This window comes from Coccomyxa subellipsoidea, assembly GCF_000258705.1.
Source record: "Coccomyxa subellipsoidea C-169, whole genome shotgun sequence".
NCBI lineage: Eukaryota > Viridiplantae > Chlorophyta > Trebouxiophyceae > Coccomyxaceae > Coccomyxa > Coccomyxa subellipsoidea.
The window spans coordinates 300,762-318,147 of record NW_005178024.1 but is presented as its reverse complement, the minus strand read 5'-3'; the positions used below and the strand labels follow the sequence as shown (position 1 = coordinate 318,147).

At 50.3% G+C, this 17,386-nt stretch overlaps 2 protein-coding genes across 2 annotated transcripts; one reads left to right on the top strand and one right to left on the bottom strand.

The window, feature by feature from the left end:
• Nucleotides 1-4,690: 4,690 nt before the first annotated feature.
• Nucleotides 4,691-9,773, top strand: COCSUDRAFT_44659 (hypothetical protein; the record flags this gene model as incomplete). Its single annotated transcript, XM_005643788.1, has 10 exons — nucleotides 4,691-4,825; nucleotides 4,999-5,088; nucleotides 5,522-5,593; nucleotides 5,950-6,102; nucleotides 6,487-6,609; nucleotides 7,071-7,298; nucleotides 7,618-7,950; nucleotides 8,274-8,579; nucleotides 9,272-9,388; nucleotides 9,642-9,773. The coding sequence occupies 10 exons, from the start codon at nucleotides 4,691-4,693 to the stop codon at nucleotides 9,771-9,773; spliced, it is 1,689 nt and encodes a 562-aa protein (XP_005643845.1).
• Nucleotides 9,774-11,466: 1,693 nt separating this feature from the next.
• On the bottom strand, nucleotides 11,467-16,209 carry COCSUDRAFT_58594 (hypothetical protein; the record flags this gene model as incomplete). The annotated part of the gene is made up of 8 exons (XM_005643787.1): nucleotides 11,467-11,723; nucleotides 12,498-12,705; nucleotides 13,181-13,371; nucleotides 13,842-13,972; nucleotides 14,010-14,197; nucleotides 14,780-14,953; nucleotides 15,692-15,866; nucleotides 16,127-16,209. 8 exons carry the CDS (start codon nucleotides 16,207-16,209, stop codon nucleotides 11,467-11,469), a joined length of 1,407 nt encoding a protein of 468 aa, XP_005643844.1.
• Nucleotides 16,210-17,386: the final 1,177 nt, after the last annotated feature.

The window sequence follows — 17,386 nt, the reverse complement described above, 5'->3', positions numbered from 1 at the left end:
ACATTTTGGCAACTGAGATGGACAGTGCGCTCTCTTGTAGCAAAGCTTCTCCGGGTACCTAGCAAGCGATAAGCGCTGTTGGGAACCACAAGTCTGCCTGAGTTCCATTGCCCTAACCTGCTATCATCAACCTTGTCTTTTGGTGAACAGCCAGTAAAGGATGGCGCTTTCAGTACTATAGGCAGTACAGATTGCTGTCTTCGGTGAGAATGCAACAGTTTCTGCGCTAATAGCGAAATTGTCCCTGAGAGCAAGCTTTTTTTCTAACTAGTATTTATACCTATTCTGGCGAGCCTCGCACGTGCGCAATGCCGTGCGAAGCAGGTGCGAGCAGGCCGTGTCAATTTTGTGCCCTGACGACGAGGGCCAGCCAAACAAGCCCAGAATTTAGAAAGTGAAGCTAGGAGCAGGAGCAGTCGTTGTCTGGGTTTATCGCCAAAGACGTGCGTGCTTTCGTGAAGCCAATTGCATCTCCCGCCCTTCACTGCCAAGTCTCCCGCCATTGTTAGCATCAACACATCTTGCAGGAAATACCAGTGCAAGACCCAGACATGGGGTCTGCTCTCAGCCATAAAGGTGCAGAAAAGTGTGACGAGGCAATAGAAAGCCTCCCAACAACAACGCCTGCAGGTTATCCACAGTTCTATCAGTCGAAACGTGCAGAATTGTTGGGGCAACTGTTTTCTGCTGACTGCTCGAGTTGGAAGAATGGGAATGTTTGGCATTATGGAGCTCTTTTGCCAACCACCACAAGAATTGCTCGCAGAGCAGACAAGCGGACCTTGCAGTGGTGTGACAACAATTTTCCTTGTTTCCCAAGAAATGCAGGCAACACGGGAGAATGTGCAGGGCACGCAGAGCAGGTAAGTCTCTTTGCTTGTGACAGCCATCATACATGTCCAAGGGCCTGCTGGCAGGAATTCTCTGTTTTACATAAAATATTCACTCTCTTCCCTTTGCGCATTGTACACCATGCATGGCATTTCCACAGGCAACAGCTCCCGTAGCACAGAAGAAGGCCATTCCAAGGAAGGCGCAAGGGACGCCTCATCGCCAGCCAGGTGCCAAGTTGCCAGCTTTGAAAGGCCACGGGAGCCCAAGGCGGTCAGCTGTGCAGCCTCGGCGGTCTGTGTCCCTCACAGAGCTCGCAAACGTTCTAGAGACCCCCCCGCCTCCGTCCGCAGACCCATTGACAAAGCAAGGGGTCTCTTCGAGCAGCACACCAGCCTCAAGAAAGGTGACCAAAAGGGTAACCAAGCTCTCTCTAGACACGAGCACCTTCCAAGGGTTTTTAGGGTGAGAACATTAATACAATGGAAAGACCTAGCTCCATTGCTTTATAGAGTAAACACTTTGTTAAATACAACACAATGCATACAACACAGTGTTGTTATACACGGTTACCATAAGTCACAATACATTGGATATATTGTATGTATGACATGATGTATTATAGTTATGACATAGTACGGAAAGACGTCAATGAAAGTATGTTGTTGAAGTTGCCAGTGCAACCTATTGTTTCTCCACGGCATGCCTATGACCGTACTTACAACAGCCGAATTATAAGCATGCTATTGCAGGCATCGTCAAAGAGGAAACAAGTCTCGAGCACGCCTGGCGCGGCCACACCCATGAAGAACGGCAAAAAAAAGAAAAATACGAAGTCTACGCATGACGCTTGGACATACGTGGTGAGAATAAAAATCATCACTTTGATGTTGCTTGCCATGTTGCACTGCTGGTGGCACCAGGCACCAGGCACTGTGACGACGCTTGGAGACCGTGTCATAGTTGCACATGATCATGTGACATTTTCTTTATGCATCTGCAAAATGAAAGATCTTCTAGAATAGATAAGGGGGCATGGGTTCACCCATGCCTTCACGGTGGCCTTCAAGGGCTGGCCTTCAAAGTTTGGCATGCCCTTTGCCATGACACCCCAGGCTTCATCAGGGCGTCCACATTTTATTTCACATTTTCTGTATGATGACTTCTTTTGGAATATTCTTGACAATATTGCCATTGAACAACTATTTGTTTATCATGATTGATATGAGGGTAATTAAGAAAATTCATGAAAGGCTGCACCCTTAAAGTTTGATTTGACCCGATCATTGGATGTTGATCATATGCAATATGACATTTCTATGTGGCTGCAGGGCTTGCAGTTTGAGTACCCTGGCGACAATGATGACAGGAAGAGACCGGGATGGGTGGAGTGTCCAGACGGCAGATGCTACCCGCGAGCGTGAATTTCAAACTTCTCTTCGTAAACCAATCGTTTTTGTGCACACACTAAAAATAATTATGAACATGTCTACCAACTTTATAATGAGATTTTTGAAACTCGTACACATGCAGAGCAACGTACAAGAAGGGGGATGTACCGTTGTATGTCTATTCAAGCCAAGACTACAGCAACGATGTGGAGTATGAAATTGAAGCCATCCTTGATGAACGGAGGCGAGGGCCCGCCGTGCAGTACAGGGTGAAGTGGAAGGTGTGGCGCTCTTTTCATAAATTGATCATTTAAATGACTTTTAATCCTCCGGGAATACCGTATATCATGCCAAGTGTAATTGTGTTTAAACAAATTTGTCAAGGAAACTGAAGTTCTACACCGGTGACCGGGCCGGTATATAAAAACTTGACCTCTAGCTGGTCGCTATAGCCAAACAAAGAAAAGTGGGGGCGGTGTATCATGATGATGTCTTTGAATGCAAATTGTCATACTTGATTAATGGCATTGTGAATAGTGGTAATTTTCGGGTAATTTTCGTTTCTCTGGGTTTGTAAGGTTGTGTCTAGGGAATGAACAATCTCTTCCGGCAATGGAAAAGAAATGGCAACGTGTAAAGCTGGGGCCCCCGGCGGGCTATCTGGTATGCATATGGCAAAGCCACTTAGGTTCCCGTTTACGGCCTATAAACGGTAGCCGTTCGCGATCTAGCCAATCGACGCAAACTTTGAATGCAGCCCCAAAATGGGGGAGCGTGTTTCCTTAATAAGGTCCAAGGCGACATTAACGTGTCGGATTTTCTTTCTTTTCCCTCATTTTTTTGTGGTATCTCCGGAGGATCCTTGCGTGCGATAAATTGAATCATTGAAATGAATCCCCAGAGTTTCAACTTAAATTTTGCCACTCAGTGGAAGCTCCTACTAGCAGCCTATGTAGTAGATGGCAATCTGTTTAGCATGCATGGTCACCATATGGTCGCTAGCAGCTCGGCGTACAACTGCAATAATGAGGGATGAGGAAAGTTTTCATACCGAGGTCACTGTGGCACTTTGGCAAACATTGGTCACGGTTATGGACCATAACTTATGGTGGTGGCAATTTGTAAACCTTGCACATGTCACATGCCACGGTGGCTCGAGCCCACTACAAGTTGTATCATACAACATGGTATGATACCAGACATCGTTGAGTTTTGTAGTTAAACTGCGTACCTTGAACTAGTACTTCAAGACAACGGTATCACGCCAGGTGCCACGCGTTACGGTTGAGCGCCGCGCCCAAACAAGCTTGCCGCAATACATTGCAGCATTGCCAATAACATCATGTGATACTGGCACAAACTGCATGCACTCAGTGGGCTAAGCTTGCTGTAGGTGCACGCAGTTTTAAAATAAAGTATGGACGCCTTGATGAGGCCCGGTTCGTGATTAAGGAGACAGAATTCAATCATGCCGAATGCATGGATGAACTCGCCACCGTGTGATACACAGTTGTAGGTACAAGTTCTTGGCACTCGGAAGATTTGTGCCCGAGTGTGGCTGTCATCAGCTGAAAGATGATACACCAACGCCAGCATTTATTTCTACTCAGCACTTCGATCCTGGAAGTAAGCACTCAATTCTTTTCTCTTCCCACAATCTGACTGGTGTTGGTCCATGGTTCAGGGATCAGGGATGAAGATGACCGTTTTGAGAACATTCCGCAGGTTGGTTGAATCCGATGCGCTCACAGAGATCGAACGTTTCCTTCAAATTAATTGCGCTGCATTCCCTAGAATTTGTCAAACAGTGCTGTAGAAAAAGTAAAAACTCAAGGCTCGGTGCGTATCCCGCTTGTCGGTCACGCCTGATCAAGGAAGGCCTCTGGTAGTCTCGCAATGCATATTGCAAATAAGTCTTTTGGATGATTACCAAGATTGCAGGAAGGCTGAATTCCGCTTTCCTTGTAGTTGAAGCTGATAGAGACGTTCAAGTGTTGAGGAAAGTTGGCTTCACAGCTTGATCTGGAGGGACACTTGATGGCTGGCAAGAAAGGAGGCAAGCCTGAAGCTCGGACGCCTGCACGTTCGAATGGTGCCGCTGAAAAGAACATTGTGGACCAAACTCGCACGATGACAGCGGTGAGTTGCTCAGCGTGCTGACTCGAGGAATGGGTGTGGTAGCACGCCTTATGGTAAATCTTGATACATTACATTTCACGCATACAAACAGATCTTTACATTGATTGATTACCGCACAGAGTTCGATCCAGCCACAAGATCTGGCATTGCATGTTCCTGTGTACCTGCTCTGAGGAGTCTGTTGCACCTGGGTGTCACCAGAGCTGCCTGCGATTGCCCAGCTGTGCTTGTTCCACAAATGAGTTCTCCAACGTGCCAAAGTAACACACGAGTGCCTTGCGCAGCAGACAGGGCGTTCCATGTTGGGCTTGCCATCAGGCCTGGAGCCCATGGCGCTGGCCCCTCCAGAGCCCAGCCACGCTATCCAGGAGCAGAACTTGAAGGCTGCCCTCGAAGCCTCATCCATCTTCGTTGAGACGCTCGAGTCTGATGGCGGCGTGGCCATAGAAGAGATCGAGCGAGAGGTGAGCCCAATCCTGTGATGCCAGCACACGAAACCGAGCCCTGTGCATTCCTTGCTGAGCTCTGTCAGGGAGTCATGACAATGCTGATGCTGTAGTGAGCTGATGGCTACAACACCCAAGCATGTTCTCACGTGAAAATGAGATTTTGGTCATGGCAAGGTGTTTTGTGGCAGGTGGCATTCCTATCGCCGTACATCCAGAGAGAAGTGCTGCACCATGGGCGGGGATTCACCACTGAAAGCCCCATTGCACTGCCAAGCAAGGTGCTCTCTCAATCACCCCACCTGACACTTCCATGCAGCCTGCCAGCACTGACTGCCCGTGCCACTGCACAGCTTGCACGGCTGTGCTGTGGACTGCTAGTTTCCATGCGGCTGATACTTGTTGCAGTGTTATAGGCAGAGCAGAGATCTGCACTCGACTCGATCTGGCCTCGAGTGTGTTTTCATTTTTACTTGTTGTCGCAATAGTTGTAAATAGCCGGTGCAGCGCGTAGGAATGTCTGTGCTCTTATGTCTCAGGAGTCATAACATGTGGTGTGCTATATGCATGTGAGGAATCGTGTGAACATGCTGGCTAGCTTCCTGGTCACATGGGGCATTCCCTTTGGCATCCTTACAGACTACACCAGGACCGCCAAGCATCAAATGTGGCTGCAATCATATTTCATTCGAATGGGAAGGGCGCTGCATGCAGGTGACTCCCGAGGTGCTCCAGCTGCTGCTGCAATACTGCCGCTTCCACCGAGCCTCCGGCCGCTCCGACAAGGTAGGACTTGCCTTTTCTTCGCAATATGCTGCTTGCTGCTTGCCTTTCCTTGCGATGGGTTTGGGGCTCCTGCCTGCAGTGCAGCCTGAGAGCAACATGTCATTGCACTCAATATAGATTATATCGTGGTTATGTCCACCAAGCAGGCCTGTGAGGATGCCCCCGACAATAATAGATAGGCCACTTCAAGGTAAACATTTGAGTCAGTCAGTGTCAGGGGAGCACTCCTTGGAAGAATGTCCAGTGCTTCTGTCCCTTCTGTGCGCCACTGGCTGACGAATCCCCATCGGGTGTCAAACCCGGTTCAAACTGTCAAGGAAAGAGGAACATGACAGAAATGTGGATTGCGCGCGCAGGAGCGCAAGATGTTTGACGAGAAGTTTGTGCGGTTGGACACGCGGCGGCTGTGCGAGTTGACGAGTGCGGCGGACGCTCTGGACATGAAGCCGCTGGTGGACCTCACCTCGCGCGCCCTCGCCCGCCTCATCGAGGGCAAGACCCCTGAGCAGGTGCGCGCACTCACCGCAGAGCCTCCGTGGCATCATTCTGCACCTGCATGCCAGTCATGTGCAGTGCTGGGAGAAGGGATAGAGACGATGTAAAAGTCCAAAAAGCAGGGGAGTTGTTCTCGATCATGGGAGAATGCATGCTCCTATGCTATATAAGGGCAGGTTTCTTTTGCCGGAGATAAATCTTGCAGGATCCTATAGAACATGGTTCTGGGGGCTGGCCACTCTCCATAACCATGCAAGAGATCTGGAGCCTTCTTTCAGTGCAATGGATTCCATACTTCAAAGTGCCACGTCCGACAGACCGCTCTCAAAACCACATCTGGCAGATCCGCCTTTTCTGGTCGTATTTTCCCCTTAAATGTGCTGCTGGCGTTGGGGCAGATCCGCGCGCAGTTCCAGCTGCCGGACGACCTGACGGAGGAGGAGAAGCTGGAGCCTGTGCGCAACTTTGGCGACGACCCCAAAATCCGCCTCCTCAACCGCCTCTACGAGAAAAAGCGCAAGGTGGGGATGCCCCGCCAGACCTTGTTTTCTGAGTGCCAGGTTAGGCTTTGTGTTGTGGCGTCTCTTCAGCCGCTCTCTTGAGAAGCAGGAAGAACGAACCTCTTGCTTGTTCGGCCTATGTCATCCTGCACAGCAAATATGATCTCTCACCCCTAAGCTGCACATGTGAATGGCAATGGTGATGTAGGGATGTAGGTGAGGAACAGGATGAAAAACAACCTTCTGTCACGTCCCAGTGGGGGAGCACACGTGACAGAAGGTTGTTTTTCATGGTGGCACCTCTGTCCTTACATCAGAATATGCATCTTCTGTGTGCAGCATAGTGGTTTGAGACTTCTATCCAGGGATTGCAATGCATCATTCTGTTGATACTGCCTCCAAGCTTCTTAGCTGCTGGAAGCCGACTATCTGGAGCATGATGACTCAGCGCTGACAGATCCGGGGGGACCGTGCCTGTTCAGGAGCTGCAACGGCGGCGGGAGGAGGAGGAGAAGCTGAAGGGGGGGAACCCCTCCCTGGCGCTGGAGGGTCCCCCCGCCGCGGCCCCCCAGCCGGATGTGCGCTCTTTGGATGACCTCCTCTCCTTCATCGACGGCGCCGGGGGTTCCGCCGGCAAGGGCGCCAAAAAGAAGCGCGGCAAGGGCGCCAAAAAGCAGCCAGTGGCTGCCGCGGCCACCAATGGGCACCAGGTATGTGCTACTTCCTGCTTTGTTGTCATGATAAGTGTGCTGGTTGTGAGCTTGCTACATACCCTTGCATGCGGGGGAGAGTTCTATATCAAGCCATTTCGTCAGGTTGTGAACCTCTTACACTGTTCACTTTATTGCATGCATACATGTGGGAGGAGCTTAGTTTGCTGCTGCCATAAGGAGCTATCTGCAAAATATGCAATGCCCTCCAACTGGTCTGGGCCGGAGACGAAGTCTTTTGCGTCTTGTTTCAGCTCTTCTAGACGGCATTCTGTCCAGTTGACCCAGATGCCTCAATGTGTGTGCTGTCTGCGTCCAGGAAACAACTGGCAACGACACAGGAGAGCAGTCGCCGAGTGAAAGCGGCCAGAACGAGGCCACCACAGCTGGCAGCAAGCCTGCGCAAAAGCCAGCAGATGCAGCACAGAAGGCACAGGAACAGCCTGATGCAGTGCCGAGCAACAGCGCGATCAGCGGAGCTAATGGGGATAGCAATGCAGAGAGTAAAGATGGTGGGGAGGGCAGCGGGCTGCAGAAGCACTGGTCGGGGGAGTCGGCAGGGGGAATAAGCTGTGAGGAAGGGGAGGATGAAGAGGAGGGAACGCTGGATGACATAGACGAGGACGATGACGGGGACGGCTCTTCCTGGCAGGTCAGCAGCTTTCAAAATCTCTAACTCTTTGATATGAGCACCTTTGGTGATTGTGCACTTGGTCTTGCATCTGCTAGTAGCCGAAAACAGAGCAGAGGAGGGTCATTTGAGAGCATAGGACCATGCGGAGTGCCAAGGTTTCTTGTACACGGCAGGTGGCAAGGTGCTGGTAAAGTAGTTGAGTCTTCCTTTGGATGACGACCTTACTCAGTTCATTGCACAGCACAGAGGCAGAACTGCTCGTCTTGCAGTTCACAATGTAGTGAGTTATATCACTTAGCGGTGCCTTTGCAACTCTGAAATTTGTCTGCTTTGGCATGCAGGGACCGCGGGACGAGCTGATGATGCACAGCGCCTCTTTTGGCCCCATCCTGGGCCCCATCACCACGCTGACATCCCTGGCCAACTTCAAGGCGCGTTCCCTCCCGACGCCGCGCGCCGCCGCTGACTCACCTGATGACTCGCCGCCGCAACCGCCGACCGGCAGCGCACAATCTCGCGCGCCAGCCGCGCCAGCAAACGTTGCAGCTGCTACAAATGGAGGCCACGAGATCAGTAAGAGCAACGAAAACTCTGGAAAGGATGCAGCTGCGCAGCAGTCTTCCCAGAAGCAGAGTGCAGCCACGCTGGTTGCGAACAAGAAGACACAGGGCGCCTCAGGCAACAGCAGCAGCTTAAAGAGTGTTGCAGAGCCCCAAGCAAAACCGGATGCTGCAGCAGGCAGCGCTGCGCCTTTGGCTGTACAGGACAGCGCAGCGCATTCAAATGGCGCGCAGGCAAAAGCGGAATCGACAGTGGAAGCCTCACCAGGCTCGCAGCAGGAGGCAGGCATGCAGCGGCGTCTGGGACAGAGGGCGATGCCTTCGGGCAAGTCTGCATGCGGGTTGGCCCGGCTTCTCGACAGCCCCCGCAGCCTCTCCGGCTCCTCTCTCGACAGTGAGCTCTCGCACGCCGTCAGCACCCCACAGCAGGGTGTGCCTTCATCAGCAGCCTGCAAGCAGAGCAGTGCTGAGGGAGACGGTTCTGAGGGTGAACCGGCTGCAGCAGCTAGCTCTGTACATGGAAGCGTCAGCGTTGGGGATGGCTTGGAGGAGGAGATGGGGACGGACGCTGATGCTGCACAGCTGACATCCGCCCTTGATCAGGTTGGAGCCCTGCTGCATTGCTTATTTTCCGTTGTCATGCCATTGTGAGTCTCACTTGCTGCTGAAAGTTTGCCACCAGGCACCGACAAGAAACACTACTGCAGCAGCAGCGTGGGAGCATTGACAGCTGCTGCAGGGAACAGGAGGGTCCTTTGACGAGCAGTTTGTGCATGCAGGCGTGGAGGGACCCTTCTGATGTGGCGGCAGCTCAGCGCGCCATGCTGGCGTTCATGGAGCAGTGTGGCCTGTCGCGCCACCTGCACCTGGTGCCCACAGAGCAGCTGCCTGATCAGGTGAGCCTAATATTGGCAGCAATCAGACCTTGAACATGGAAGTCTTCTCGTGCGTGTGGATACCCCCTGCAGAATGTAGGCATTTTCCAAGGACAGACATCATCAGTCATCAGTGCCTTCTCTGGAGACAGAATGCACATTTGGAATGTTGACTTTGACACACTGCAGATTTTGGTGCCACTTTTGAGCCCAGCAGGTCAGGCTTTCTTTGGCATAAGTGTGTGCAATGCAAGAGTTCGAGCATGCTGTGCAGGAGAGGGCCGGTGAAATTCCCGCGGCTGCCTCGCGCAGAAAAGAGGGCAGCGTGATAGAAGAAGTTTTGCTGTCAAATGGGAGCCTCTTGCAGCTGTCGCTGAAAAGCAGCGCTAGCCGCAATTCTAGATGACATTGATGCAGTGTGATCTGCCTGTAAACAAGATTCTTCCTGCAGACCAATTGCAAGTGCAAGGGATATTTGGCAGGTGTTTTGTGTACTCCTGCAGGTATGCATGCATGTAGACAATATTGTGCCAGGCCAGATGAGCCCAAAATTCCAGCAGGAGCCAGTGCTTACAAGTGTAAGTGTAACTACCGTATGCTCGATCAACTTTTTACACTAAAAAAATAATATGATAAGGCCAACATTGGTCAGCACAACTCCCGCAAATATCTACAATGAATTACATTTGGTGCTTTGGAAAGCAGCTGTGTCCTCCCCGACCCTCATCATGAGGAGTGTCTCATGTGCTGTTCAGATGCTGTTTTGAATCTGGAGAGATTGAAGTCGATCGGACGGCAAACCTCCCAGCTCCCAGATCAACCTTGGCAGTAAGTATTGCAATGTACAGAACTAGGGAATGATGATCAAAGTCTCAGTCATAAGGAGAGCAGAACCAGGGCAATATCAAGGCATCCATGCTCCTTGTGAGCCCAGGGGCGATTACAACAAATCAATTGGCAGCAAATTTTCTCAGCGCAGCCGCATGGCGTGCCAGTCGATAAGTTGCATTTTTATTCAGACTCTAATCTGGTTGTAGTACTCTGGGAGACTAGCCAAAGCGCTGGCTACTAGCTAAATATTATATTATATCTAGGTATACAAAATTACAATTACATTGTGTTATTGTCTACTTGCCATGCTGGTAGTGCTGCACTTCCACATGCCAATGCACATTGCTCTATCACCTGGGGCTTTACCGAGCTCTGAGTCAGAAATTAGAGCTTATATGCACCATGGACTCCTTCACAGATCACCTTGAGTTTCTGATCAGACAGCCTTATTGAATTTTGGCCCAACCCATGAGATCACAGCTGTCACAGTGTGCGCATGCTTGCAATTGCACCTTGGCCATGTATGTAAGCGAAAAGTCAATGTCAGCTAATGTCAGCACGCAGGCATGTACCAAAAAATCCCTCTGCAAATCTGGTCATGACACAAAAATACGTGGCAGTGCAACGCTGTGTCCACTCGACTCGAGAGCTCTCAGGTTGCGCAAACAAAGCTTAAATTCAAAATCAAATGCCATTGTTTAGGCCATTCCCGCGATGAGGTTCTGCAGTCCCACAAGGCCTTGCCCAAAGATGGACCCAAACTTGGAGGTGAGCAGGTTCGCTAAAGGAGACGTGCTGATGATCGGCATGAATATTTGCAGCACCTGCACCAGCAAAAATTAGAATTGTGAGCACTTGGCAGCTTGCTCATCCCAAAAGACTTGAAGCGCTACATGCATGCAAATCAGGACCTTGCAAAGTCGAGGTGGATGGCAGCGAATGAGCAAACTAGAAAACATAAGACAAGAGGCATGCATTTTCCACCAAACACTGAGATCTACATGCCTCTCACATTGCTTGCCTTGTGTCAGGCTACATCCCTGTATCTAGCCGGGGTTTTGCCGCACAACCAAAACTCTGGCAGGCGCCAGGCGCGCTTGCTGATCGGCTGACAGCTCCGGCTTGCTCATGGCAAGTGATCATGTGCAAATGTGCACACACTGCCCGCTTTGACGGGCAAGCTCTGAAAAACTAACAAGCGCATAGACTGCCCATATATTGATAAATACCGTCCAGTTGACAAACACGTGGGCAAGCTGCCATCAGATTCAAATAGCGCGCAGGCTGCCCACCTGAGGCATGGTGACGGTCCAAGCGAACACAGTCAGCTGGTGAAAAAGCTGAGTCAGCCCCTGATCTCCGATGGCGCGCAGCATGTTAGTGATGTTGCAGCCGGGGCCGGACACCGACCGGTCGAAGGCGGCCGACGCGCGGAAAATTAGCGCGGCCGTCAGAGCCTTACTAACCCCGTTGTAGCCCATGGACACCGCGCTCGCCGGGCTGCCGGAGAGATAGTTTGCCACACCTGCGCATTTGAATTTTGAATTTTGAAGCGGGTTGATGAGCATCGTTTACCGTCAGCAATTTCGCATGCTTGAATCTTGCCATGCTTGAATATTGAGCAGACTTCCAAATTCACCCTCTACAACCTCAAAGTTTACGCAGAGTTTCCAAGCCTAAATTTTGTCGCATAAGGTGTCTGGGTACGGCCAAGCAAAAGGATGCCGCTGCTCAAGAGCAAGAGCTTCCGCAGACAACCTTCTTGCAAGGTGAAGATCGGGTGCCAGATTGCAGGTTGCAATCGAAGACAGGCGCCAGGCATTTGTTATTCCCCTATTTTCACTGGACATCCCAAATCAGTCAGAATGGGAGACCTGCAAACAAGCGAGGGCAGCTGTGCTTGCTGGCACGTGCTTGTTTGATAGATATCAAAGTTCTTCATACTACTCCAAGGCGGACAAGCGAGATGAAAAGGCTAAGATGTCCTTTCAGTCACTGTCGTACGGATTTTCCTTAGTCTTACAAGAGGAGTTCTCTTGCTGACATCCATGGTTGGGTGGATCCACCAATAGCTTGTCTGTGTACCCCATACCACTCATACATGTGACTTGGCCACTTTGACCAGAATTAGTAATTCAGAATGTCTAGTCTGGACGATTAAACACATTTCTATCACAGTCAGCTTGCTGTGTATGGCACTTTCGCCAGCAACAGGCATTGCTGCTCACATTAATCTCCCAAAGACAACCAAGGTGGGTGTCTACAGCAATAACTGATATGAGATAAGGGGTGTGCGCACCGAGCAGGCCGGTGGCGACTCCCTGGACTATGAGCGCGAGGCCTGCCATGTGCATGGCATCCATGCAGATCCTTAGTAACTGCGTCTCTCCCCCAGTGAACTCATACTCGACCCCTTTTCCCTTCTCCACTCCTTCATTGTCACTTTTCCCAGCTCCATTGCTTGAGCTGACCTCTGCTGCCACCTGGCCGCTGCCCTGCGAGTCATCCTGCGCACTCGGCCAAAAGCTGCTCAGGTCAATGTTGGAAGAGCTTGTACTTGACCTGGCTGTTCAAGCATGCATGGCATTCCAACTGAGCAAGACAAAAGCCTGGCCAGACTTGAGCACTTCAAGCAATCTGCCTCAGCTGTGTGCTGAGTTGACCATATGGCACCATTGTAGAGAAATGCGTGGCAATCCCAAAGATCTGCTAGCACTCAACCTGTTGTTGAAACCCAAATAGATTCAAGATTATCCTTCTTAAGACACTCGGTTCTTGTCAAAGTAAAGGTGCGTCCTGCAGCTTGTCCGCAGGCAAAAGCTACCACACTTCCTGCCTCTTAATGGAATCTTTAAATCCATGCAAGACCCAAATAAACATGTGCACGCTGCTCAGTATCTATCATATACCGCGTGCTGCCAGCCGGGCAAGCACTAAGGCTGCACTTGAGACCTTGAAGGATGCCATGCAAGTCCACCTCACCTTTTGGCGCTCCATGCCTGGGATGCTGTAAGCCAGCAAGTGCCCAACGAGAAGTCGCATGGCAAATCGCTCCCAGCGTGGCGATGAGTCACGGTCCCCCCGCTTTAGTCGCGCCAGCATCTCAGGGATCCCCCCTCCCCCCACACTTGACCGCTCGCTCATCAGCCACCACAGCGCCGCGCTGCGCACGCCTGCGGGCGAGTCATCCTTTAGTCATCCATATTTCATCAGCATCTGTCATCCATATGTCACAACACCCCAAAACAGTGGGCCCGCTCATCAGCCGTACGGCACTGCGTTGCGCAGGCCGGCGCTGAGTCATTAATTGGTCATTGCTTGGGCATGACAACTCCTAAAATATGTAGAAACCAATTATGAAGCCGTAGGGTCCGGGGAAATACATTTCAAGATTAGTTCCAAAGCACTCAAGAGGTTGAGACTCTGACAGGCACTTCTGGAAATTTCATGTCTCTAATGTTGGCTGATGTATGAGTGTACCGTATGTGTATGTAATGTAGATCCCAAAGCAAATCGCATTGTACAATGCAGCATCTAAGTGAAGCCATTTTTTGTGCTTTCAGGGCTCCTTCAAAAGCTTGCAAGCATCTCCTGCGTTGCAAAGATACCCAGCAAGGTTGCACATTGTAAATCAGGTCCCAACCGGCGACAGCGAAGAAGAGAGAGGCGGCGACTTTTGTGATGGGCGGATGCCGAGCAGCTGCCTCCAGGGTGTGCACCACAGCCACTGCCAGCGCTGCAATGGCAAACTGCTGAAAAACCAGGCTCAGCCGGCTGATGCCCTGCAGTCACACAACCCACACTTCATTACTATGATCGTATTCGTATTATTATTATTATTATTATTATTATTATTATTATTATTATTATTATTATTATTATTATTATTATCATTATTATTATTATTATTATTATTATTATTATTATTATTAAATTATTACTACTACTATCATTTATTATTATTATTACTATTAGTTGAATTATTATTATTTTTACACGCTTTTCTTGCCAAGAGGCAAGGTGCGTCCTGCAGACAAGCTGCAGTCGAAGGCTGCCATAATCCCACCCCTTGTCGGACTCGCCAGATCCAAGCAAGACCCAATCAACCATGGGCACGGTGCTCAGTATTTATATCGCCCCCCGCCAGCCGGAGCCACTATGATCGTATGCACCGGATATATCTCATAGTAATAACAACCTCTGTGGGCTTATGGTATTAGTATCACTGATGTACCCATCTTCAGGAAGGAATGTTGCAGAGCTCTCTATTGTGTGCCGTATTAACGCGCAGCAGGAATGTGCCATTTTATTTGTGACATGCAACTTTAAGAGACAGTCACATAGACAGTAAGATCTCTGCTGCAGAAAACGTACTTGATATCACATGGAGCAGGAAGTCAAACCACATTAACATGTCATGCTTCTGCCTATTGGCTTTCCATTACAGCAATGCATGCACAGCTGACATCGTCTTCCCGTCTCTGCATCTGTCTTTACCAGCACACCACTACCAGCATCCCAGTCCTCCAAGCTCTTAGATTCCACACCTCAAAAGTATTATTCAAAATGACGAGTACTCACCTGGAAGATGTAGGGCAGCTGGTTGTCACACTTGACCTCGGCCACTCGTTTGAAGCTGGAGGCTCCATAATGCAGCAGCACAGCCACCAGGAGGCTGTCAGCCCAGAATGCAAAGTTCCCCACTGTGACCCCCGCTAGTAATACTATCGGCTCATGCAGCACCTGCTGCCTCGCCTGCGGTGAAGAGCCAAATGACTTTAACTAATGGCAACCGAATTAGTAACAACAACTGAATTAGTAACGGCAATTGAAAATCGCAGCTGTCTTTCCGTGCGAGCTTTGCGGGCCGTTCAGGGAAATGTGCATTCCAGCGGCTCTTCTTTAGACCTCTCATTCCTTTACACATTTTTCCTGCCATAGGCAAGGCGTCCTGCAGATAAGCTGCATGTGAAGGCTGCCAAACTCCTACCCCTTGTTGGCCTCGCCGGATCCAAGCAAGCCCCAATCAACCGTGGGCACAGTGCTCTTTATTTGTACCGACCCTAACAGCCGGGACTACAGACCTCTACAAGGTGAAAAAGGGAAGCAACTGCCTGAGAAGAGCAAGTTGGTCCAGGCATCGGTAAAATAACATGCGTGCAATGACAGCGGCGTCAAATTTGGTGGTTGTTGCTCCTTGCACATTGGATTAGACGTGGTAGTCTCCTATGTGTGCCTTTCTCAACACCAAATTGGCAGCCAATTTGCTGTTAATCTAGAGTGATGCGCACATAGGCGCTTGCTTGAAGAATTTCTAAAGTCTCTCCTCTTCGTATCTGTAAATCTGGTCGTGTTGCAAGCTCCCCATCCCCTGCTTCTGGAGGTCAATTTGCATTTGGGCAGTCCACAACAACGATGGCCCCAGGTGCTCCTCTAGATTGGGCAAACTAATGATTCTAATTGTTGCACAAGCAGCAGATAATTTTTCCCCACCTGCAGCATTGTGAGTGTGATGTTGCTGGCTGCAACGCAGAGGAAGGCCAGCGCGCACTGCCGCATGGTCCGACTGAACTCCTCGAACACTTCAAATTGCTCCGGAGACAGCTTCAACTCTCCGCACAGGCTCGCGAAGAAATCCGGGTCGTGGGTGCTTTCACTGGTGTCACTCCTGCATGCATGCAGCTGTGTAATTCAGCAGGGTCTCTGTCAGACTAGCACTCCAGCTTCCAGCCTTTGTTTGTGCGAGAAATTCTGGAATGTTTCTTCCTACGCAGTTGCTGACACAGCGTGTGGGATCGAGTTCTTCCTTTTTGGCCCCTGGCTAACAGCATGCAGGCAGATATGGCGCAGAGTAAAAAGCAGTACAAAGGCACTTGAAGCAGTCTCGCCTGCCTTCAAAGCTACCGAAATTGGGGTCGCTGAGCACACCTGCTGCTGTCTGCGTTGCCGTATGAGCGTGCCTCGCGGATGCCTGCTGCTGCTCCTGAGCTCGCTTGCACACTGCAGGGCATCCTGGGGCGTCCTGGTTTGTTGCTGGGTCTCCACTTGGGATGGAAAGGTGTGGCTAGAGCTCTTCGGATGGGAGGAAGATCGGCAAGCAAGCTTGACGAACCGGCCAGCAACCTCGGTGACTTGAAGTGCATTTGGGCCATTAACGTTCCCGGCATAGCGTTCCCTGCGACACAGGTTGGGGAAGTGAACTCCAGGACGGGTAATCTCGGTTGCTAGAACGACCAATATGTCAAAGCAAAGCGCAGCGGGGACATGCAGAACTTAGGTGTTATCCTTGAAAGGTAACAAATGGTACTGTCTAACCTTAGAAGGACGGAGTGCAGGAACAAGAGCTGGATTGGACGCGGCAAACTCCAAGATATCTCAATTTCACAGTACAGTAAATAAAGCGCAAATGAGTCGTATGTTCTACTTCAATATCGTAACATATTAATTATAATGAGTCTGCCCCCTCTTTCAGCTGCCCCCAAAAACTACGTCTGTAGGTCTAAAGGATGTTGATGACGTCAACGAGAACAACACTTCTGAATTACTTTAGATGTTTAATTCGTGCCGATTACCTCAAATAGGCTGATTAACAACTTCACGGTCTTTGACTGTAATTTCTAAACACCGCAGCGGCTGAAATTATGAAGTAAATTGATGCCAGAACACTGAATCTTGTCGTTTCGAGCCGTGCTTTCTTGTCGTCCACAACAGCTTTAATCTGAACACTCTGTGACTCCAACAAATAAAGTTACCAAGCAACAGTATCTGAGGTGCTCTCTGCGTCCAAGAATGCTTTGATGACGAACGGCACGTGAGCAGGAAGATGTACTGCCTCCACCTCAGCACGCGCAAACCTTCGGTGGATGAAGATCATCATCGCAGGCATTCTGATTCGAACCCGGCGCACACATAGCTGATCTGGGACCACATTGACCTGATGTTATGGTAAAAGCATGGCAAAGTTTCCAGAAGTGAATTGGTCCAACGTCAGGACGACACCGGTCGTTGCTACAACAGCGATCGCTGGTCTGCTTGGCGTTTGGCTGTGGGCGCGAAGGAAGCGATCTGTTGTTACACAGGTCATCCCAGATGCTGTGCCTGCAGGACGTCGATCGGATGAGATAACGTTGATAGGTGAACATCACATCTCCCACCACTCAGGGCTTTGTACATCCCTCTCCTGGCGCT